General features: G+C 34.9%; 1 protein-coding gene across 1 annotated transcript; it reads left to right on the top strand.

The window, feature by feature from the left end:
• Positions 1 to 21,854: 21,854 nt before the first annotated feature.
• On the top strand, positions 21,855 to 23,081 carry LOC108466759 (cytosolic sulfotransferase 16-like). Its single transcript, XM_017767128.2, has one exon. The coding sequence runs from the start codon at positions 21,892 to 21,894 to the stop codon at positions 22,903 to 22,905; it is 1,014 nt and encodes a 337-aa protein (XP_017622617.1). The 5' UTR covers positions 21,855 to 21,891; the 3' UTR covers positions 22,906 to 23,081.
• Positions 23,082 to 24,123: the final 1,042 nt, after the last annotated feature.

Raw genomic sequence — 24,123 nt, forward strand, 5'->3', positions numbered from 1 at the left:
TTACTTTAGAGAATCCAGTTTTGAGATGAGCCAAGTTGTGTGGTACAGCATGTATTATCTCAATCTTCGGGTTGTCTAGATCAAGGAGCAACATAACTTGTCGATTGGCGAATACCTTGTCTCACATTCAATGAATTTCCCACTGAGATAGTATATTGCTTTTTCTTTTCTTCCTGACTTATCATGTTGACTAAGCACATATCTCATGGAATTCCCGAATACTGTCAAGTACAAAATCAGTGGCCTATCCGGGCTAGGTGGCATCAGTACTGGGGTATTGGATAGATAATGTTTGACTTTGTCAAAAGTATTCTGGCACTCCTCATCCCAAACGACTGGATTGTGTTTCTTAAGAAGACGGAATATAGGGTCGTATTTCTCATTTAGTTGTGGAATGAACCGTGCGATGTAATTTAGTCTTCCTAGGAAACCTCGAACTTCTTTTCTAGTGCATGGCTAAGGCAATTCTTGTATAGCCTTTACTTTATCTCGGTCAATTTCGATCCTCTTTTCACTGGCTACAAATCCTAGCAGTTTTCCCGACCTAGACTCGAAAGTACATTTTGTTGGATTGAGCTTCAGCTGGAATTGTTTGAATCTCAAGAACAATTTCCTCAAGACTTGTACGTGTTCTTTCTCTGTTCGGGATTTTACAATCATGTCATCAACATAAACTTCGATTTCCTTGTGCATCATGTCATGAAACAAGGTTACCATAGCCCTTTAGTATGTTGCTCCCGTATTTTTCAGTCCAAATGGAATCACTTTATAGCAGAATGTTCCCCACATGGTTACAAAGGTGGTCTTTTCCACATCTTCAGGATGCATCTTTATCTGGTTGAATCCCTAGAAACCATCCATGAAGAAGAACAGTGAATAACCCGCTGTGTTGTCCACCAAAGTGTCGATTTTTGGCAATAAGAAATTGTCTTTCGAACTGGCCTTGTTCAAGTCCCTGTAGTCTACACACATTCGTACTTTTCTATATTTTTTAGGGACAGTGACAATATTGGCTACCCATTCTGAGTATTTAACCACTTGCAAGAAACAAGCATCAAATTGTTTCTCGACCTCTTCTTTTATTTTCAGCAAGACATCAGGCCTCATTCTTCGGAGCTTTTGTTGGACTGGTTTGCACTCTTTCTTTATGGGGAGTCGGTGTACCACGATATCAGTGTTTAGCCTAGGCTTGTCTTGATACGACAATACAAAAACATCTCTAAACTCTTAGAGTAATTCAATGAGGTCATGTTTTGTCTCCACAGTGATGCAAGCTCCGATCTTCACCTCTTTATCCTCCCCTAAACTCACAATTTCTACTAACTCCTTCTAAGGTAGGATTTGTTTCTTATCTTTTTCTACTATCCCCAACAAATCAGGAGATGCATCACAAACTAATTTGTCTTCAAAGCCCTGAGAATCATCCATACACTTATCTTGCTCAAAAGGAGACTTTGAGTTATTAGGATCGTCACTCATATCATTGATATCTGGGGACCTGTTATAAAGGCGAAGGAAAGATCCAAAGAATGAAAGAATTTAAGAATAATCATTTACATGGTATGCTTATGAATGAAGAATAAAAGAATATTTGAGATAACATCCAAAGGACAAAATAATAAAAAAATAAATATCTGTATAGTGGAATTATGAATGGAAAGAATATTTGCTCAAAATGATAGCAAAGATGCATTTTATTGAAATAATAATTTTGAACATAAACCTATTTCATAAAAAGAATTCTTATTACTCCTAGGCCTAGAGCAATAAGTGTGTTTTGAACATTACTCTATGTTATTTCTAAAGACTATAGGAATCTCTTCCGCAGTCCAATTGTTCAGAACGCTTCAAGGCTCATAAGGGCGAATGCCCAACAAATTCTCTCCTCCAGTCCCTTTTTTGTATGTGGCGTTGATGTCTAAATTTTCCAACGTTCCTTCTATGGCTTCCTTTCTTGGTGTCCCCCACTCAAGGTGAATGATTCCTCCTAACACAAAATTCTTCGATATATGGGGGAAGATCATTGGTTCCCATTTGATCTCCTCCCCATTCAACCATGTTTTCTTTCTTTCTTGCTTCTTTTTTAGCTCTTTTTTTCTTTGTCTCGCGTTCGGCTTGAATCCTAAGCCAAAACGGTCTTATTTGTCCTTCATCATTGGCACCTCAACCTTTCCTTGAAGGTATTTCCCAAATCCTCTTCCTGGTAAGACCCCCTTTCCGACAGTCAACTGCAAGCTCATTCTTGTAGTCCTACATAGCTTTGGTATTGGGATCCTATTCCATTCGGTAACGAATGTCTCATTCACAAATTCCAAAGACCGAAAGGAGTATTTGGTTTTTTCATCATTTACCTCTATATATGGAGCATCACTGGTCACTGCTGCAATGATGTCTTCTTCAGCATTTACAGTTACCAATTTCAACTTTTGGTGCAACGATGAAGGCACCACCCCTACTGAATGTATCCACCAATAGACAGTTATATAAAGGCTTGATATCCATTACCAGGAAGTACACCTCGTATGTGTTTGGGCCGATCAAAAGAGGTATTTCAATTCTTTTCATCACCCTTCTTTCTGTACCATCAAATGCCCTTACTATATTTTAGCATGCTTTCATGTGAGAACTATCCACAGGTAATCTGTTTAGTGTGGATAATGGTAGGACGTTCAGGGCCGATCTATTGCCAATCAACACCCCAGGTAGCGTATACCCCTTGCAGTGGCTGGTGATATGTAGAGCCTTAGTCGATCCCATGCCACCAAGTGGTATCTCATCATCATTGAAGAAGATAAAGTTATCGGCACTTATGTTGCTAACCAAATTGTCTAGTTTATTGACAGAGATATCATTAATGACATATATTTTGTTTAAAACTTTCATCAGCGCGCTACGATGGACCTCCAAACTTAGGAGTAAGGCTAGCACCAAAATACGAGTTAGTTGTTTACGCAGTTGCTCCACAACACTATACTCGCTGTACTTTAGAAATTTTAGAATTTTTTTAGCCTCATCTTCATTGACCGGCTCGTTAATAAGAGGTTCAGGTCTGGCCGTTCTTTCTTTCTTTTGTTTGACCGCTGTAGTTTTTCCTTTTGTGGGTTTTGCTCTTGTGTTTACTAAATCGTAGCGCCTCCCACTACGCGTATAGGAACCGACATCTTGGTCCTCCTTTGAAGCGCTGACCGGGTTCTCTTTTCTCGGGATTGTTACGTTACAGTCGTAATTCTATGGGACCCTCTTGCTGTCTTTATAAGGGAATACTGCAGTTTTTGGATTATGACTTTTGGTGGTATTCGCACTCTCGCTTCATTATTTTTGGGTTGTGATATGATGATCACGGGGTAGTTGACTTTTTGGGTCTGCATCGTCGATTCTCCTTCTGACGCACATATACTTCCCTCTTTGGGGCTTCTAACTTCTTCATAAAACTCTATTTCTTTTTTGTTCATCATGTCCTGTACTAAGGCACTGAACTCCCCGCATTCTTATATTTCATGCCCCACTTCATTATAGAACTCACAGTAGTTCCACTTTTCTTCAGGTCTCTTCTCTGAATCCAATGCGATATCCTCTTGTCACTATTTTCTTCCAAACTCGTTTCAAAGGGGTTTTAACTTCAGCAACCTCATATTTGACCTTCTTACTCCTACTTTTATTTATCCCGTTTACCTCTTGGTCGACATGATTGGGTAACGGGTTTCCTACTACATTGGGCACGGATGGGTCGTCAAACTTCATAATCCCCATTTTAATAAATCTTTCAATTAACTTTTTGAATGCAGTACAGTTTTCGATTGAATGCCCAGTGATTCCAGTGTGGTATTCACATTGAGCATTTGCGCCATACCATTTGGGATATGGGGGTTGCATCGGCTTTAAGTAGAAAGAAAACACTACGTGTGCATCAAATAGGTTCTATACGTCTGGGTATAGGCATAAACTGTAGTATTTCTGTGTTCGTCCTCGTATTAGATTCTTGTCTGGGGGTGCTCTGATAGATGGAGTTATCGTCTTTGGTTGGCTCACTGTAAACGATTTGGAATGACCTTTGTTGTACGTACTCATGTTGTTCACCTCGTTCTCTTTTTTCTTTGGGGCTGATCTCTTGGTACTTTCCCTTGCATCTATTTTGCCGCTCATTACAGCGTTCTCGATCATTTCACCGGTCATCACTATATTTGAGAAGCTTTTAGTGGCACTTCCCAGCATATGAGTGATGAATAGAGCTTTTAAGGTATTGATGAACAACATGGTGGTCTATTTTTCTAGGAGAGGTGGTTAGACTTGTATGGCAACCTCCCTCCACCTTTGGGCGTATTGTCGGAAGCTCTCATTCGGTTTCTTTTCCATGTTCTGCAATGTGATCCTATTTGGGGTCATATCCATCACATGACTATACTATTTCATGAAAGCTTGAGCTAGGTCCTTCCATGAGTTGATCTTGGTACGGCTCAATTGGTTGTACCATTTGGATGCTGCCCTAGTCAGACTATCCTGGAAGTAGTGAATCAATAACTGATCATTATTGATGTACCCAGTCATTCGTCTACAAAACATGGTAATATGAGCCTTGGGGTAGCTATTCCCGTTATACTTCTTGAACTCAGGAGTTTTGAACTTGGGGGGAAGCACTAGGTTCCGAACCAAGCTCAAATTTTTAACATCGATCCCACAGTGATAGTCAGCACTTTCCATTGCTTTGAACTTCTCCTCTAACCACCTGCATCGGTCTTCCAATTATTTCGGGAGCTCCACTCTCACTTTTTTGGCTTCTACCATGTCATCCAGATCAGGGACTACAGGGTTAGTTGGGTTATCCCCTAGATTAGAGCCTGAGCCTGCTTGATAGTTGATTGGCATCGAGGCACTGGCCTGAAATTGTTGGGGCCTGATTGTAACAGATGGCCTTCATGTATACACCTCGGCTTGTGTCTAAGCGTTTGTCGGGGTAAAACCAGTAGGGTAAATAGGATCTTCATTGCCATCTCTAGTATTGACTATAGGGCCCTTTTCTTTCTCTTGTACACCAGTCAGCAGTTGTGTTAGCTGGTTCATCATGTTCCTTTGTGATTCTAGCATTTGGTCCCTCATATCCTGCTGGATTTTAGCCAATTGCTCTTGCATATGTGCTTGCATCTATTCTTACATCTCCTTCTGCATTTGTTCCAACTTTTCTAGTCTTTTATCCATCGCTTTAGTTTTCCTTCGGGTATCATAATGATGCGTACTTGGTAGGTTTTTGTCAGTTTCTAGATTACTGAAATAATTTTTAATTAATTAGGGTCCTTTTGTGAAAATTAATGCATATCATACGATGAAATGCAAATTCATGAATGCAGAAAAAATACGTCGACTCTGATTCAATTTCATTTAGCAACTTTACTAGAAAATAAAATTCTTTACATATAAATGGATTACAGATATGGCCTAGCCCTAATGTTCAAAGTTTTAACTTTCATAAGTAACCAAGCCAATTCTCGGCCCCGGTTTGTTTCTAATTCATACTTCACACTTAATAAAACTGCTTGAACTGCTAAAGTCTGTAGATAGTTGGGCACCTCTCGAATCTGGGCCACAGCCTCACCCATAATGTAGTCTCTGTCCCTACTTTGACACTGAGATCGATGGAGTTGCTCATTACACCGCTCATTACTTGCTTTAAGGAGCTCAAACTAGAGATCACTGTTTTGTAATGCAATCTCGAGTTCTTCGACCTTCCTTTTCAACTCTTCAATCTTATCCAAGCTCACCTTCAGCTCCATTACACAGTTACGGCTACGATGTTGATAAAGCGATTTTTTTAGGTCAGCTATTCTAGCTTTTAACCCAATCTTCTTATTTTGGGCTTCCAATAGACTTTTTTCTAAGGCTTCTTTTTGACCCTGAGTGCCTTGATATTTTCTCTCCCATCGATCGGCTTTGGCCATCTCTTCTTGGATCTCGTGTCGCCATTGTTCAGATGTTTTTCCCAACCCAGCAGTTCTCATTGATAGGCACAATTTCTTATAATCCATTTTTAGACTATCCAAATCTTCCTCAGCCTTATTCTTTCCTTTTCTCTATTTCTCGGTCTCCAATTTCTGAACATCTGATAAACCGTAATTTATACATATTTTTATCCCATGCTTAACACATTTATGGATGATTTCTCCTTAGATTTGGTGAATTCGATGCTCCTAATTCTTTAATTTCATATTTTATACTTAAGTGAGGATAAGAGAGTAAAAAGAGCGAGAAACGGGCCGAAAACGGAGAAAATGGAGAAAATAGACTCACATGGGAAATCAACACGGCCTGGACTTCCTCACACGGGCATGTCACACAGTCGTGTCTCTTTTGCAGGATCGAAGCACGACTTACACGGGTAGGCTACACGCCTGTGCCTATTCAATAGCCTTGACCACGGGCTGGAGTAATCGCACACGAGTGTGTCCTTGCCGAGCCCAAGTATAACCTTACTTGGAAAAGGCCAATTTTGAGGGCTCTTAGGTATTCTAATGCCTATTTAAACACCTGAGGAGGCACTTAGGAAGAGGGACACAGAGTAGGAGGCAAGGAATTACTTAAGGGAAGCCGATTAGTCCATCTCAGAAGGCGGATTCATCATCAAGACTGAAGATCTCCCTTCAATTTTCGTTCAAGGTTTTTGGGTTTTCTTTATGTTTTGTATTCATTATTCTTCTGAGATGTTTTCTTCTACAATTATGAACTAAACCCCCTAAATACCTAAGGGGAATGAAAACTAAGACAGATCTTGTTATTATTATCTGAATTGTATAATAAATATTTGACTTGTTCTTAATTATGTGTTCTTAATTCTTATTTTAATATTCCAGTATATTGATTCGAGTTAATGCTCTTATTCAGAGGAGGAAAATACCCTGTCTAAAAGTAAATTTGTCATAATTAAGCGGGGTTGATTGCATGCCTAGAGATAGGGTGATAAGATTTTGCCAGATTAGTGTGAAACCTAATAAGGGGATCCATAGATCGACTTAATGCAACACTAGGTGTTAATTAGAAAAAGATTTCAATTAATCAACCTAGGGTTAGACGTTATTAGTCTCGAGAGAGATAATAATATAACTTAGGGATTTCTACGGATCAAGTTAAACGAATAAATTGTCTGATTCAGAGTCAAATAACAAGTGAAGTTTAGGTGGATTTTTCCTTGGGTATTGTCTTAATCAATCGAATTTTCCCAAAAGCTTTTCCCCAATTTCTCTCTGTGCACTTTTAGTTTAGTTAATTAATTTAGATAAACAAATCCCTTAATTTTTAGGCTAGATAATAAAAAGAAAGTAATTACTAGTACTCTTGGTTCCTTTGGGTTCGACAATCCGGTCTTGCTAAAGCTATATTACTATTCGATAGGTACACTTGCCTTCATCGTGATAATAGTTAGTTTCAAGAACGCTTAATTATAAATTTTTAAAACCTGTCACGAATATCACGTACCAACATCAACATCAAGTTTCAAATGCATCTTTTTCTCTTCTAGTTGCTCTATCTTCTTTCTAAGTTCTGCATCCTTCTCTCAAAGTCCTACTTTATGATCTCTAACTCGGATGAGACCACTTGTAGATATTCTTCCATTGACCGCGTGCCCTCTTGATTTGGCTCGGGAATATTGTCGTTGATTTTATTACTTTGCCACCTATTATACTCAGGGGTTGTTATCAGACCTACTGCCAATCTCTTCATCCGGCGAGTTTGATTCCAAGCGTTAGACATCTCCTGTACCTTCTTCTTATAGTTATCCCCTTTATACAAAAACTCGCACTGAGCTAGCCCATGGGTTGCTAGTATGAACAGTTTGGATTGGTATTGCCTCAACACGAGCAAAGGGGCAGATTCTACGGCTGCCCAAATCTCAAGTAGGAGGACCCAGTCAAAATCCCCACATCGGTATAAGATCTCATCGGGAACCAACCAAGGGGCCTCCATTCGACATCCTCTTCTTGGAGATTTTGGAGGATCACCATCCATCATTTCTCTGATATGTCATCCCGTCTTGGTGTAGCCACTATTTCCTTTAATAGTAAGTAATTTTCAGAGAACACCTAATATGACACCTTGTCTAAACGCCACAAAAGGTAGAGCTATAGTGGCGTTTTTTTAAAAGCGCCGCTAATATTTATTATTTTAACTATTCTATTTTATTATCCCCGAAATGCCTTAGTATTTTTCCAAAATTTGTTCCCCCTCCCCAAAATCAAACTTAATCAACTACTTTTTAATGCATCGATTTTTATTTTGAATCTTATAAAATTGAATAATCCAACTTAAATATTAAAACTTTACGTCTCAAATTACAAATTCAACTTGAATTCGAGTTTTTACAATCTCAAGTGAATCATATTAAATTAGGGACATAACTACGGGGTTGAAAGGATTTCGGCCCCCCCTAAAATGAAATTTTTTTCATTTAAACCCTACCATACAAACTAAATCCTTATAAGGGACTAATTAAACCCTACATAACATTAAAACTCTAAACCTTGAAAATAAATTATAAATGGAAAAAATATGGGGACTTATAATGTTCCAACAAGAAAATGATCATCAGATTGCATTTTCACTTACAATTGAAATTTTGCCCATAAAGGCTAATCCCAAAACCTTAAACTACCTTAAACCCTAAAATATGAAGCCTAACCCCTAAATCATAACCCATGATCGCCTAACCCCTAAATCATAACCCATGATCTAAACCCTAAACTCTAAAGCGATATCCTAAAACCTTAAACTGCTTTAAACCCTAAAATATAAAGCCTAACCCCTAAATCATAACCCATGACCTATAAACCTTTTAAACCTTAAAACTCTAAACTCTAAAAACTAAATCCTTAAACCCTTATACCCTGAATTATAAACCCAACCCTAAATTTGTAAACCATGAAAATAAATTTCACAAAACAATAAAAGAGGAAAAAAAGTGAAATGGCAAAATGATGCATTTCACAAATGGATGACTAATATATCAAAATGTTAATTGATCTCCTTTTCAGTTCAACATATATTTCACGTTTACTTTTAGATTTATGAAAAATATTATTTTGGAATTCATAATTATTTCTCTTAAATTATGGTTAGCATTCTAATTTAGTTCTTTTAAAACATTTTATTTGAGTTATCGAATAACAAGTATCTTAACAATCATATTCTTCTGTAATTTTAGTTGTTAGCATTGGCCGTTAAAATTTGGCTATCTAGATTAGGGTATAACGTGAATCAAATTTTAATTAAGTTAAACAATTAGTGGCGTTTTTCCCAAAACGCTGCAAAATGTTATGCTTTAGCGGTATTTTCATTCAAAACGCCACAAATGTGTATTACGAGTCCAAAAAACGACGCCGTATTATCCTTGTTTTAAGTGGCGTTTTCCCAAAACGCCGCAATAGGTTATACATTAGTAGCAAAACGACACCGTTCTATGTTTTGTTTTTAGTGGCGCTTTTTTAAAAACACCACAAAAATGTATTACGAGTTCAAGAAACGACACCGTTTATCCTTGTTATTGGTGGCGTTTTGACAAAAACGCCACAAATTTGTGTTATGTGTTTTCTAAACAGCGCCGTTTTATTCTTTGTTTTTAGTGGCGCTTAATATAAAACACAGCAAATTTGTATTAAGGTTTCAGTAGACGATGCCGTTTTGGCAATGTTATTGTGGCGTTTTGGTGCCAAACGCTGCAATAAGCTATACATTACCGACGTTTTATCTGGAAACGCCACAAATATGAGTTAAATGTTTACAAAATGTATGCGTTTTGTTCTCTGTTTTTAGTGGCGTTTTATTACAAACGCCGCAAATTGATTCAGTTTTATACGAAAACGTCGTCGTTTGTTTCCATCCAATATATCCATAATGTTAAACCCGAAAGAACTTAGTTTTCCCCCACCCAAATTTCCCCAAATCCCTAACTTTTCCCCTAGTCCCTAAATATTTCCCCGAATCAAAATCAAAATATCCTTCTGCCGTTGAAGACTCCGACTGCCGTTGAAGACTCCGAGTGGACGACCTGCTGCATCGCCGTCTCCTCTACTGCGACAGTCACTTTCGCTCTTCTCTGCCACAACCAATCGATAACTTTCAGTACTTGGTTTAAAATTTATCAGTAATATTTGCTTGTTTTGAGAGTGTTCATGACAGATATATAATATTAACATAATTAGTTATTGATCTTTCTCCATCGAAATATCTTGAGGAAAGTTTGGTCTCTCATTTCTCACTACTGCCGTAGCTTATAACTAAAAATTGATGAGTTTTCCCTTTTAATTTTTGTTGGATATTTTGATATAGATGATAGATAAACATAGCACAAGTGTTAAATTCATGAATTAACTTAAGTTTTGATTATATCTCCATTGTTGGATTGGAAGTTTAGATGTCATGGTTGAAGAGGATTAAGTTAACTTATGTTAAAAATCATGTTAAAATTGTAGTGGGTGGAGTTTGTTGAAGTTGAATTAAGTTTTAGTTGTATAGATAATTATGTATCATTAAATACCTAGGAATAGGAATTTTGAGGTTTGATAACGATTAATGGTAAGGTCCCTGTAATATATTCATAAATTTAAATTTAATTTCGATCAAGAAAATTAAAAGATGAAGAATTTTCAGATATTAAGGTTTAAAAATAATTTATTTGTAAAGTAAGCAATTATACTTTGTTTGACTTTGTAAAAACAGAAAATAGTATCAAGTAATAAGGGAGAATATGCAAGAATAATAATCGAACAGATCCAACATAAAATCAAATTGAAGGTCGCTGGACTCATCCATTGATGTTCACTAGGATAGGAATTGTTTTATAGATGAGATGTATGGATAAAATAACTGGTGTACTGCATTGGTTAATATAATTAAGTTACAAAAATCTCAGAAAATACGGCAAAGGGTCTCAAAGAATTGTAAGCCCAGAAACCAATCACATACATCAAGATTGTTGGGCGTGATAGTGGGGCAATCCACACCTTTTATTCTGCAATCCTTGACATTGTAAGTCAACGCGGTACCATCTTTAAATACCATGAATAGTGAGTCTCCTCATTCCTTGGATTGAATTGCACAAAAAAGATGATATCCTTTGGGACTGGAGGACACAGTATTGATTTGAGGTTTAAGATCTAAACTGTACTTTAAGTACCAATCCGAATGATCCTCTACCATCTCAAATATATTGTACTTCAGCAATTGCAAGCTTTTAATAGCCTCTAGACTCCCCGAAATACCTAACCCTGCATCACCAACTATAAGCATTCGCATTGTTTTCAACATCAAACCATATTGATTCAGGAAGATAACTGTCCAATGGATCACACCCTTAAAGAAAAGCCCAAGTGCAAAGTTCACACCCCAATCCCATGTGAATTTGATTTTCGAGAAACTCCAAGAATTAGTTTCTGATGAGTATATGTTGATAAAAAACTGAACACGTTTCATGGAAACCTACCATAATAACCCTTTTGGCTTTTAATTATTTTTTAAGAGTTTATAAATATTTGACTTACTTTACCATTATAAAGAATAGATATTTTATTAGTTTAATAAATTTTACTATGTTACTTATTTTAAAATTTTGAGCAATTTACCTTATTTATTTCCTTTTCAAGGTTGAGAGATTTACCTTGTTATTTTTTCATTATCCATGTTTTTAAGTACAAGTTAACTCTGGGTGTGGGAAGGAATCATTTTGTGACACTCCACATCTTATCCAAACAATAAATTTAAATGCCAAATGTCAAAGTAACTCAAATAATTAACCATCAAAACATGCAAGTTTTAAAATTAATAATAAAAAAAGGTTTATAGATTTGCTTTTTGCTTTTTGCTTTTTGCGTTTATAAGTAACAATTGCTTTTTCTTTTTAATCTATTTTTTTATAACAGATAAATATATAACTTATATAACTTACATAACTTATATAACTTATATAACTTAGATAAATATATAACTTACATAACTTACATAACTTAGATAAATATATAACTTAGATAACTTAGATAAATATATAACTTACATAACTTAGATAACTTATATAACTTAGATAAATATATAACTTACATAACTTACATAACTTATATAACTTAGATAAATATATAACTTACATAACTTACATAACTTACATAACTTATATAACTTAGATAAATATATAACTTACATAAATATGTATCATATCATAACTTACATAACTTACATAACTTACATAATACTTAAATATATTTGATATCATAATTTACATAACTAGCTTACTTAAACTTACTTAACTTACATAATACACAAATCTATACTTGAAAATCTCAGAACTTACGAATTAGTTTATACCCATTAGAGGCTTGATATTTAGTATAATGACATGATTTAAATCAATTGAGAACATTTAAATAACTATAATATGTTGTCAACTTTAGATTTCAAGAACAACGAAATGGATAGGAGTTGGATGAAATTGTCAAGGGTAAGCAATGCCTATCAAAATGGAGTACAAACTTTTCTAAATTTTGCATTTCAAAATGCAAGCCAAGAGAATATGATTATTTGCCCATGTAAGAAGTGTGGCAACATCAACTGGCATTTTTCGTAAAGTTGTTTACGAACATCTAATTGTTGATGGCTTTATTCGGGGGTATAAAAAATGGATTTTCCATGGAGAGTGTACATCTAGTGGAACTTCTTCAACGATTAATCCAACTTATCCTGATACTGATTACCATCAGTATGTTAGACAAGATGACATAGAAGATATGTTGCGGGATGCATTTAATATGCATAGTCATGGTGAGCAATCATTTCCACCTGAATTTATTGCATCCGATGATTGTAATATTGGTGGAAATGTTTTTTGCGAAATGGGAACAAGTGCACCTGATGAGGAGCCAAATGAAGAAGCGGCGAAGTTCTACAATTTACTTAATGAAATGAATAAAGAACTTTATGAGGGATCAAAATATTCGAAATTGTCCTTCTGCATTCGTCTATTTCACTTAAAATGTTTGGGAGGGTGGACCGGAAACTCTTTTACAATGCTGTTAGAGTTTTTGAAAGAGATATTTCCGTTTGCAAAAATTCCCCAGTCTTGTCAAGATATGAAGAGACTAATAAAATATTTGGGCCTTGGGTATGATAAAATTCATAGTTGCCCAAATGACTGCATGTTGTACTGGGGTGATCAGAAAAACCAACAGTCTTGTCATTTTTACAGTAAGTCTCGTTGGATGAATAGTAGTACAGAAGATTTGAGTACAGATAAAGGTGGGGCACAGTTAAGAAAGAAGCCAGCCAAGGTCTTGCGATATTTTCCCCTAATACCAAGACTTCAAAGGTTTTCATGTCCTCAAAGACAGCCGAATCTATGAGGTGGCATAATGATCAACGGACCAATGATGGATTATTAAGACATCCTGCGGATTCTTTAGCTTGGAAATCATTTGACAGTAAATTTCCAAGCTTTGCAAGCGATCCTCGGAATGTGAGGCTTGGGCTAGCAGCTGACGGCTTTAATCCATTTAAAATCATGAGTACTTCATACAGTACTTGGCCTTTAGTGTATAATTTGTCTCCATGGATTTGCATGAAGCACTCTTCATTTATTTTATCAATGATTATCCCTGGAGAGCACCCGAAAATGATATTGAAATCTATTTGTAGCCACTTATTGAAGAGTTAAAACAATTATGGTCAGGTGTTGAAACATATGATGTACTGAGAAAGGAGAACTTTAATTTACGTGCAGCTTTGTTGTGGACAATTAATGATTTCCCGGCTTATGCTAATTTATCAGGTTGGAGTACTAAAGGACGTTATGCTTGTCCTTGTTGTGTTGCACAAACTTGTTCGAAGTGGTTGTACAATGGGAAGAAGTTTTCTTACATGGGCCATCGTCGGTGGTTAAATGGAAATCATAAATTTAGATTTCAGAGGACTCTATTTGACGGTACTGAAGAGTACAGAGGAGCTCCTGAGCAAATCATTGGATCTAAAATCTTGTTTATGTTAAAAGATATTAATTTTAGTTATGGGAAGATGAATCAACCACCTAACACACAAACAAAGAAAAGATAGAGGGATGAATCTGATGATGAATCTGATAGAGAGGATGATCCTAATGAGGCAACCTTGTGGAAAAAAATGAGTATTTTTTTTTTTGAGTTACCTTATTGGGAGCACAACATTTTACACCACAATCTTGATGTCATGCATATTGAGAAGAATGTCTACGAGAACATAATTGGGACAGTTTTAAATGTCGATGGAAAATCAAAAGACAATCTTCAAAGCCGACTTGATTTAGTTGACATGAGAATTCGGCGTGATCTTCATCCTCAAGTACTTCCGAATGGGAAATATCGGTTGCCGCCTTCTATTTTTTCAATGTCAAAGGAAGAGAAAGAAGTGTTCTGCATAGTGTTGAAGGATATAAAGGTTCCAGATACGTATGCGTCAAATATATCTCGATGTGTGAGTCTCAAGGATTGAAGATTATATTCATTAAAATCACATGATTACCACATCTTAATGTAAGATTTACTCCCAATTGCTTTACGGTGCTGTATGTCAAAAAATGTAACATCTTGTATAATTGAACTATCCAATATAATGAAAGCTATTTGTGGTAAAGTTTTGGATGTTGAAGAACTTGAGAAAGTACAGGATCGAGCGACTTTGACTTTATGCAATTTAGAGAAGATCTTTCCACCTTCCTTCTTCACTATTATGGTGCACTTGGTAATTCATCTCCCTTACGAAGCAATACTCGGTGGACCGGTTTTTTATCGATGGATGTATCCTATAGAAAGGTGCTAATTTATTTCTCAAGTATTCATTCATTCACCTTTATACATTTAGCTATAGCTTTTGATAAATATTGTATATCGTGTTTAGGTTCCTAAGCAAATTGAAGTCATATTGTCACAATAAGCGTTATCCAGAAGGATCAATTGCTGAAGGCTACTTGGCAGAGGAGTGCATGACCTTCTCTTCTAGATATTTAGAAGATGTTGAAACACAATTAAATAGACCAAGTAGAAATGTTGGGCTCAATGATCATAACTTGGCCGAAACTTATTTATTCCAAAGTTATGGAGAACCAATCGGAAAAGTTGAAATTGTAGAATTAAATGATATATCGTGGATACAAGCACATCGATATGTACTTTTTCACCACGATTTAGTTGAACCGTTATACAAGTAAGTTCTAAAATTTCCTCATATATTCGTCATTTTGATTTGTTTATCTTCTAACCAATTAAACTTGTTTTTAACATAGTGAGTACAAACAAATTTTGAGATCTCGTGCACGCTCTCGAAGATTACAACATCGAGAGATTAATAAGTTATTCACAGAATCTTTTCATGAATGGTTAAGCCAAACGGTATGTAACTAAAGTTAATAAGTTACATATAATCGCGAAATTTTACATAATACATTTATAATTATTCAATTTACTTTCGATTCAATAGGTTTGGAGTGGGAAGGACGTCAATGACGAAGTTAAATGGCTTTCCCAAGGTCCGAACAGAGTAATAAAAAAATATAGTGCCTTCCTCATCAATGGATACATATTTCATACAAAGTATCGCGAGAGAATGAGGAGAACTCAAAATTGTAGAGTTGTTGTTAATTCTTCAATTACAAGTTATGCTAGTGCTAGGGACAGTAATCCGATTGAGGGTAATATGGAGTATTACGGACTTCTTACCGACATTATTGAGTTGGATTACTATGGCAGATAGAAAGTTGTCTTATTTCGGTGTGATTGGGCTGATGTTAATACTGCTCGAGGAATTAAAAAAGATGAATTTGGTTTTACAATGGTGAATTTCTCTCGCTTGATTCACACTGGACAACAATTGATGGATGAGCCATATGTATTTTCATCTCAAGTGAAACAAGTTTTTTATTCGAAAGATCCAACTGATGAGGATTGGTATGTTGTACTCCGGAACACCCCTAGAGACTTGTTTGACATGGGTAATGGAAGTAGAGATGACATCGTCGAAAGATCAGAAACATTACCATTTCCAGAACGAAACTTAGATGAAAATATCCCTAGTACTAGTACACAACATCAATGGGTTCGACATGATGTGGATGAAGATATTTACGAATAATGATATAGTAAGATTTTATGATTTTTTAATTATATGTAATATTATAATTTTAATATTGGTCATGTTATATAATTTAACTATTTTATATGTACTATTATTGTTGTAATTTATTATTAAAACTTTAACTATTTTATGTGTATTGCAGGAAAAATGTGTAGAAGAAGATTACGATATTTAAGTATTGTCCAGAATACTCCAAATTCGGAAGAAGTAAATAGTGAACAGCAGACAGTTGTTAGATCTTTGAATGTGCCGGAGACACTTGACGAACCTGAAGAATTTCAAAGTAATATTAATTTCATTTTACATATGTTGACTTTTATTATTGATTTATTTGTCAATTTTAATATAATTCTAGTATATCATTTTTCAACTGAAAGTGGTGGGACGTGCAGAGTTCGAGGACGTACGCTGCTTAGAGATTTATACAACTTAGATCCTGTCGAGTGTGTCAAAGTAAGTAGAAATACTCATGGTCAGCCTGTTGGATCTGAAGCTCGACTTTTAGCAGGCTATTTGGGCATTTTAGCACGAAATGCCAATATGTTGCCCATTAACTACTTAATCATGGCATCACATGCCCGATAGCAACAAAAATCGTGCTCTCGCTAATATTAAGGTAACAAAATGTGAATGTAATTTATAATACTTTGGTTTAAGTTTCATTTATATTTACATTCTAAACTTGTGTTTTTTTAGGAGAGATTTGCTTTAGAGGTCTCCGATGATTATATAAAGAAGGCATTAGGTAAAAAATGGATAGACAATAAAAGCACTTTAAAAAAACAATATTTTAAGAAAGACATAAGCCTCGAGGAAAAATTGAGAAATGTCCCGCCGGGAATGCTGAGGTACCAATGGGATGATGTGGTTAGATTCTGGAATTCAAAGAAAGGAGAGGTATTACGTATTTCCAAACTCTTATATATAGTGTTTACTATATACGTAATAATAATTTCATTATGTAGGACCGTGAGCGAGTTGGAACAAGCAGCAGGCAAAAACAAAAATTCATGCACACGGCAAGGTCGAGAAGTTTTGCTTCTGTAGCTGAGGCCGAGGTATTATGAATTTATTAATTCTTTCAAATATTAATAACTTTTTACTATTAAATAATATTTTTACTATTATATTGTAGGAAGTTAAATTTGGACAAAAAATTAGACGCCTTCAGCTTTTTGAGATTACGCATAGGAAGAAAGATGGATCTCCTATGACATCCGAAGCTGGAGAAATTATGGTATATTTACTTAATAATATTTGATTTATTCTAAATATTTATAATGTTTAATTATAATTGTTTAATTCAATTCATCATTAGTAGTTTTCAATAATGTTAAGTTATGTTGCATTCCTTTTTATTATATATTTCGTTTCTAACTCTTTAATTGATTTTTTAGGAGAAACTAAAGGAGAAGAAGGCAGAATATGAAGCGATTGCTTCCACTGATAGTTCTGTTAATCTTGAGAACATTGATAACAGAATTATCACTGAAGTTTTGGGTTCTGAAAGGTATGGTCGGGTTCGGTTTCAAGGATCTGGTGTTACCGCGACCCAATATTTTGGATCCGGCTCCCAGCAATACATGCCTTCCGGAAGTCAAGCTCAAGCTGAAGTTCAAAGGTTAAGAGACCAGATAGCTCAGATGCAAGCGAACACGGTTGAGCAAATTACCGAGGTTCAATGAAAATATGAGGAACTCCAGCAACAACTCAAAGCCGAGGCAAAGAAGAAGGAGGCAATGGTAGGCAATGAAGGAGGCAATGACAAAGACAAGGGATGCAGAGGCACGAGCGAAGGAGGCAGAGGCAGCAGCGATGGCAGCAGAGCAGAGCAAAAAGTACGATGACCTCCAAATACGACTTATGCGGATGATGCGAGATGTTTCAAAGAATCGCAAAAGCCGCCATCTTAGACATTAGTTTTCTTATTGTAAGAATGTTTTAACTTTGTCACGTTTAACATTATTGTAAGAATATTTTAAATTATACTCTATTTATTAATTATATCATATATCTTTCATTAAATTTGAAGTATCATTTAGAATTAATGTTTTTGGTTGTATTTTTTATGCTAAATTTTTTGTTTTTTGCTGCATTTTATACTATATTTGTTGTATTTGGTTGGATTTTAATGCAGGAAGGGCTGGATATTGGTGAAAAAAAATATTGCAATTCTGCCAAAATTAGCGGCGTTTTTTTAAATAAACGCCACAAATTTTTGTGGCATTACCTATAGTGGCGTTTTTTGCGGCATTTTAAAAAGCGCCGCTAAAGGCTAAAAAAAGCGCCCCTAAAAGTCTATTTTCTTGTAGTGAGGGTGAGCTCCTATAGGTCACTACATGTGGTTCGGTTCTAAAGATAGAGTACCTAAACCAGCAGATTCCTCGATCTTCACCCATTATAGGTTCATATAGACCGAGTTCGATTCAGGGGAATACATTTCCCTATAGCTATACGGAGATGAAAATCTCACGAAGACATAGGTACGGATGTATCACGGAAGCGATCCACCACCCTATACGGAGGTGAAAACCTCATGAAGGACTAGTTTCTCACTCCCACTTAAAGGGTAAGATCGAGCGGTCATGCAATGCAATATGCAAAAAATATTTAAAAACTCGAACCAATAAAGAAAACATATCAAAATGAACCACAAAAATGAAATGTAATAAAAAGGATCATAGATTTAAATCAAATTATCAATTTTCGACAAAAAGACAAAAAGTAATCAATCTTGTGGCTTGACTCTCTTTTTTTTTTTAGTCCGTAGTGGAGTCGCCAAGCTATCGAAACCATTTTTTTGAAAAAGGGTCGATTTATGGTTTTAAAACGAAAAAATGAGAGTCGCCACCGATCCTTTTTATGAGGTGTGATCGGATCATCTCGTGATCATTTTAATAAAATGTTTGGTTTATTAAAATAATAATTTTTTGGTCTACGAAGTTCAAAAAATAGATTCGGGAGTCGGTTACATAGGAGGAAGGGTTAGCACCCTCGTAACGCCCAAAATTGGTACCTAGTTGATTAATTGGTGTCTTAGTGTCGAGAGCAGAAAACTTGAAAAGAGTCTTAAAATACGATTCCTCTTTGTGTTAATGTTAATTTTACAAAAAAATGCTTAGATAAATCGAAATAGATGTTAGAGACCTTCTTATCTCGAAGTAATGACACATCCAGTAAGTTAGGGCACAACATTTTACCTTCGAGAATAAGCTTTTATATTTAAAACTCATGTATTTGATTTAAAAGGATATTTTACTATTTAGGTTAAACGAAGAAAAATCGAAACCCAGTACGTTAGGGCACGACTTTCTCGAATTTCCAAATGCAGAATATTGCCTAAAAAAAATTCCTCTTTTATGAATTTGAGTAAAAATTAATGAAATATTAAAAATGATATACACTTAATTCGTTTGAGTATGGCTAAAATATAAACTTGTATTTAATAAACGGTGATGCAACGTGGATTTATGATGATAATGGCACAACATGCTTGATGACTAATATAAGATGGAAATCATGAATCAAGTATAAATATGCATAATAATAAATATGATGATGTAATTACAAAGATGAATACAATATTAGTAGACTAGTCTTGATGAATAAGAAAAGTAATAAAACGAAATGCATGATATAAAAACAAGCGATCATAACATAGAAATGTTTAAAATGAATGGAATAATAAATAAATAAGTAGGTAAAAAAGATATACATAATGTCAAGTTTGAATTTTTAAATGTAAAAAAATAATAAAATAACTAAGACGAGATAATAATAATAATAATAATAATAATACTAATAATAATAATAATAATAATAATAATAATATGTGAGTGAAGGGATAAATAAATAGATACAATAAATAAATATTAAGGAAAATGATTAAAGAATGTCAAAAATAAAATGACCGAATTAAGATATAAATGAAATTAGAGTACAATTTGTAATAAAATGTATAAACAAATAATAAAATAATAATAATAATAATAGAAATCGAATAATATATATAAATACAAAATGGGTAATAAATAAATACATAAATAAATAATAATAATGACAATAATAGATAATAAAATACCAATGATAATGAAAAAATGGACAACTCATAAAAATGAAAGAATAATAAGTGAATACAAGGATAAAAATAAGTAAATGTATGAATGAACAATATATAAACAAGAAGGTAAATAAAATAACAAATAAATAAAAAGAATATTGAATAACTAAACAAGTAAATAAATGAATTAAAATAAAAGGACTCATTTATAACTTAAATAAAATCAAAAGGACAAATTGGAATAAATAAATAATAGAAAGGGTCAAAATATAAATAATAAAATAATTAAAACTGGCTCAAGGACTAAAATGAACTGCACAAAAAAGGTTGGGGATTAACTGGCAAAAATACCCCAAACCCCACTGAATACGCTGTATTCTTTAGCAAATCGAAGGACCAAATAAAAAATACAATGATATCGCATGGCCAAATTTAAAAGAAAAAAAAAAGAAAATGGGATCAGATTGAATAGCCTTTAGAAAGTGGAGGGACCGAAATAGTAAATTTCCCCTCCGTACGAAAACACGGGGATCCTGAGGGATATTCGGGTCAGATTTCGGGTCATGGCCTAAGTGACGTCGTTTTGGCCATGGATGCTTAAGCCCAAAACAGCGTCGTATTGCACTTTATATAAATAGCAAAAAACAAAAAAAAAAAAAAAATATCAGCTTTCATTTTTCAAAAATACTGAGAACTCACTCAATTTCCTTCTCTTTAGCACCCTTTCCTTTCCAGCCACAAAACCGCCGGTGGTCCACCGTGGTCGGTGGTTGGGGCTACACAAAACTAGCCCTCTCAGCCTCTTTTTCAAAAGATCTGAAGGCTAGGCCTTCCATTAGCGAAGGAGAGAGAGAAAAAAGGATAAAAAAGGGCAATTTTTAGCCTAGCCTGTATGTTTTTCACTGTCGTCGAAGCCTAGCCTGACTCCTAAAGGTTTTGAAACCTTCAACGTCTGTGAAACTCCCCTCCGGCGATGGCAGTGGGCGAACCAACGGTAAGCTTTATTTATTTGTTTGTTTTATACTTTAAAAAAAATTACCTTTTGAAATTCTTGGTCTCATTTTTCATTAATATTTCGTAAAAAATTACATTCCAGTTCGTGGCTTTTATAGCCGAATAAACACAATATTTTCTTTTCGTTTGCATGTTCTTCTTTTTTGTTACTATTTCTCTGCCATTCCTTTGCTGTTTCCGTGTTTCTTTTGTAGGTTTGGAGAGGTCAACGGTGGATTTTACCATTCTGGTGCAAGGTGGCTAGGAGAACTGACCCTCAGGCGATGTGCACGCCGAGGGCGCACATGGAGGCTACGTCACACATGGGAAAGCTAGGGTTTCCTGCTAACTTGAGATGTTGGGCCATGTGGGCCATTGACTTTTTTATATTTTGGGCTTGTAACAATTCGACTTGAACTTGTTTAATTATTTATTTGATTTTGTTTATCTAATTTGGGCCTAGGCCGGGCAAAATAGACCTATTATAAGTATGATATTGATACGAGGACAACTTAATTAGTTGATGTTTGAATGAGCCGGCGGCAATTAGCTATTATCCTATGTTGAGATACCTACCGTCATTAAACTAATCAATATTTAATTTAAAACTACTACTTCATATGGCCACGTTGCAATTAAAAATTGCCTGTTACTGTTACTTGAGTACAATAAAAATCGATGATTTGCAAATCCTTTTTCCATAATTTCCCTTCCCCATGGAGAATTCAAACTTTTTCGCCACTGAGAAAGAATTAAAGCTCGATGAAGGGTACCAAAAGACATACAAAAACGTCGATGAACTGCTGCCCACTCTCCCTCGAAGTAAAGGCTGGTGGTTAGACCAGCTTCTTCAATACCAAGGGTTCTGGTTATCAACTTACGGCGTTCGAGGAAGCATGTTGATCGATGACCACTTCAACCCTCGTCCCACTGACATCATCGTCGCAACATCACCTAAATGCGGCACCACGTGGCTTCGGGCCCTCGTTTTCTCTATTATCAACAGGAATTCTTTTGATTTCAGCGACCATCCTTTGCGCAAGGCAAACCCTCGAGACTTGGTCCAGTTTCTCGAAGCAAATATTCGTGGAGACGGGTCAACTGCTTCCATTGATGGGCTTCCTTCACCTCGGCTTCTCTCGACTCACCTTCCTTACTCTTTGTTTCCAGAATGCATGACCGATGATACCTCGGCTTGCCGTTTCGTTTATATCTGCCGAGACCCCAAGGATGTTTTAGTCTCAAAGTGGCATTTCGCTAACAAGTTGAGACCAAAAGGAGTGCCACCACTTTCACTAGAGGAAGTCTTTGACTTGTTTTGCAAAGGGGTATCGCACTATGGACCGTTTTGGGATCACGTTTTGGGGTATTGGAAAGCTAGTTTGGAATCGCCGAAAAAAGTGTTGTGCTTGAAGTATGAAGATGTGAAGAAGGAGCCTTTGGGGTGTGTGAGGAAAGTGGCGAATTTCTTGGGGGTGCCCTTTACACCAGAGGAAGAAAACAAAGAGATCGTGGAAGAAATAGTGAAGCTTTGCAGTTTTGAGAATATGAGCAATCAAGATGTCAATAAAAGTGACACCAGAAGTCAGGAAAATCCTATTTCCAATTCTGATTTCTTTAGAAAAGGTGAAGTTGGAGATTGGGTTAACCATTTATCACCTCAAATGTCTGAGATATTGGATCAGATTACAGAACAAAAGTTTCAAGGTACTGGGTTCAGCTTTCACTGACTCCTAGTGTTATCATCAAGCTATTACCTATGTCCATTATGCTGCTCCTTCAATAATGTTTGAATTTTATTATTGCAGTCAAAACACTCGTTGATGTCTCCATCTTTGATTTTAATAATATAATCTTAGTATCATGTAGTGTCTTCTTTTTTATGTCAACTATCTAATTTTATCAACGCGGCATAAATTGCTAAATCTATATCTATATAATCTAATATAATATATAAAGAAGAGTTTGGAAAATGTATATATCTTTTATTTTTTATTAATTACTAAATCTATATTTAAAAATAAAAAATTGAAGTAAAAATAAATTTGTGATAATTATACTTAAAATAATTATAATTTAATTTATAATTATTAATTAAAAATTATATTAATTTTAAAATAAAGTTATTACTTGAATATGACTCTAAGTGATTGTTCTTGAAACCACCAAAAATAATTTTCCTACGCCTAAACAATATATAAATGGTATCAACCAAATTGTGCATCTAGGTAGCTATCATGCCCAAGATGTGTGATGCTCTGTGCAAAAATAAAAAAAGAGGATTTAATTATGATAAAAATAAAATAATAATTAAAATCGAAATAACATTAAAATAGACAGAAATGGAATTTAAATAAATAAATTGATATGATGAAACTCCAACTTTAAGCTCGATGTTGTTCCAATTTTAAACCAATCCTTAAAAATAAATATTTTCCTTCAACGGATAAATTAATTATAATGATTGAGGACATTTCAAACCATTATAGCTTTTATGTGTAAATTAATTATAAAAACTCCTAATAATAACCATAAAACATGTCCGGTAACCTCGTAAAGTAAAAGGTCCCAACGCAAACCAACCTTGAAAGCCTAACCGACTTTGGAATTATTTAAAGGCAATAATGTTATCTTGTTTCAAGAAGTTCAAATTTAATATCTTAACCGATTCGTAGCTTGTACTTCAGCCTTATTCCAGCAATGATTAATTAATCATTTTTAAACAATATATTATTAACCACGTTTAACATTTATAACAATAGAATACATGATTCGGTTTGGATTTTGTTTTTCTATTCCCAAGTTAATTCGGTTTGTTTTATTTTTCAAAAATAAATATATAATTTTAATATACAAATAAAAATATATTATATAGTTTTTATAATTAAATTTGATTAAAATATTTATATTATTTCTAATAATAAAATAGATTATTTTGACATAACGAT

The sequence above is a fragment of the Gossypium arboreum genome, chromosome 2 (assembly GCF_025698485.1).
Source record: "Gossypium arboreum isolate Shixiya-1 chromosome 2, ASM2569848v2, whole genome shotgun sequence".
In the NCBI taxonomy this organism is placed as follows: domain Eukaryota; kingdom Viridiplantae; phylum Streptophyta; class Magnoliopsida; order Malvales; family Malvaceae; genus Gossypium; species Gossypium arboreum.

Bases quoted from the DNA above. Each gene is read 5' to 3' on its own strand.
- LOC108466759 (XM_017767128.2), top strand. From the start codon at position 21,892: ATGGAGAATTCAAACTTTTTCGCCACTGAGAAAGAATTAAAGCTCGAT.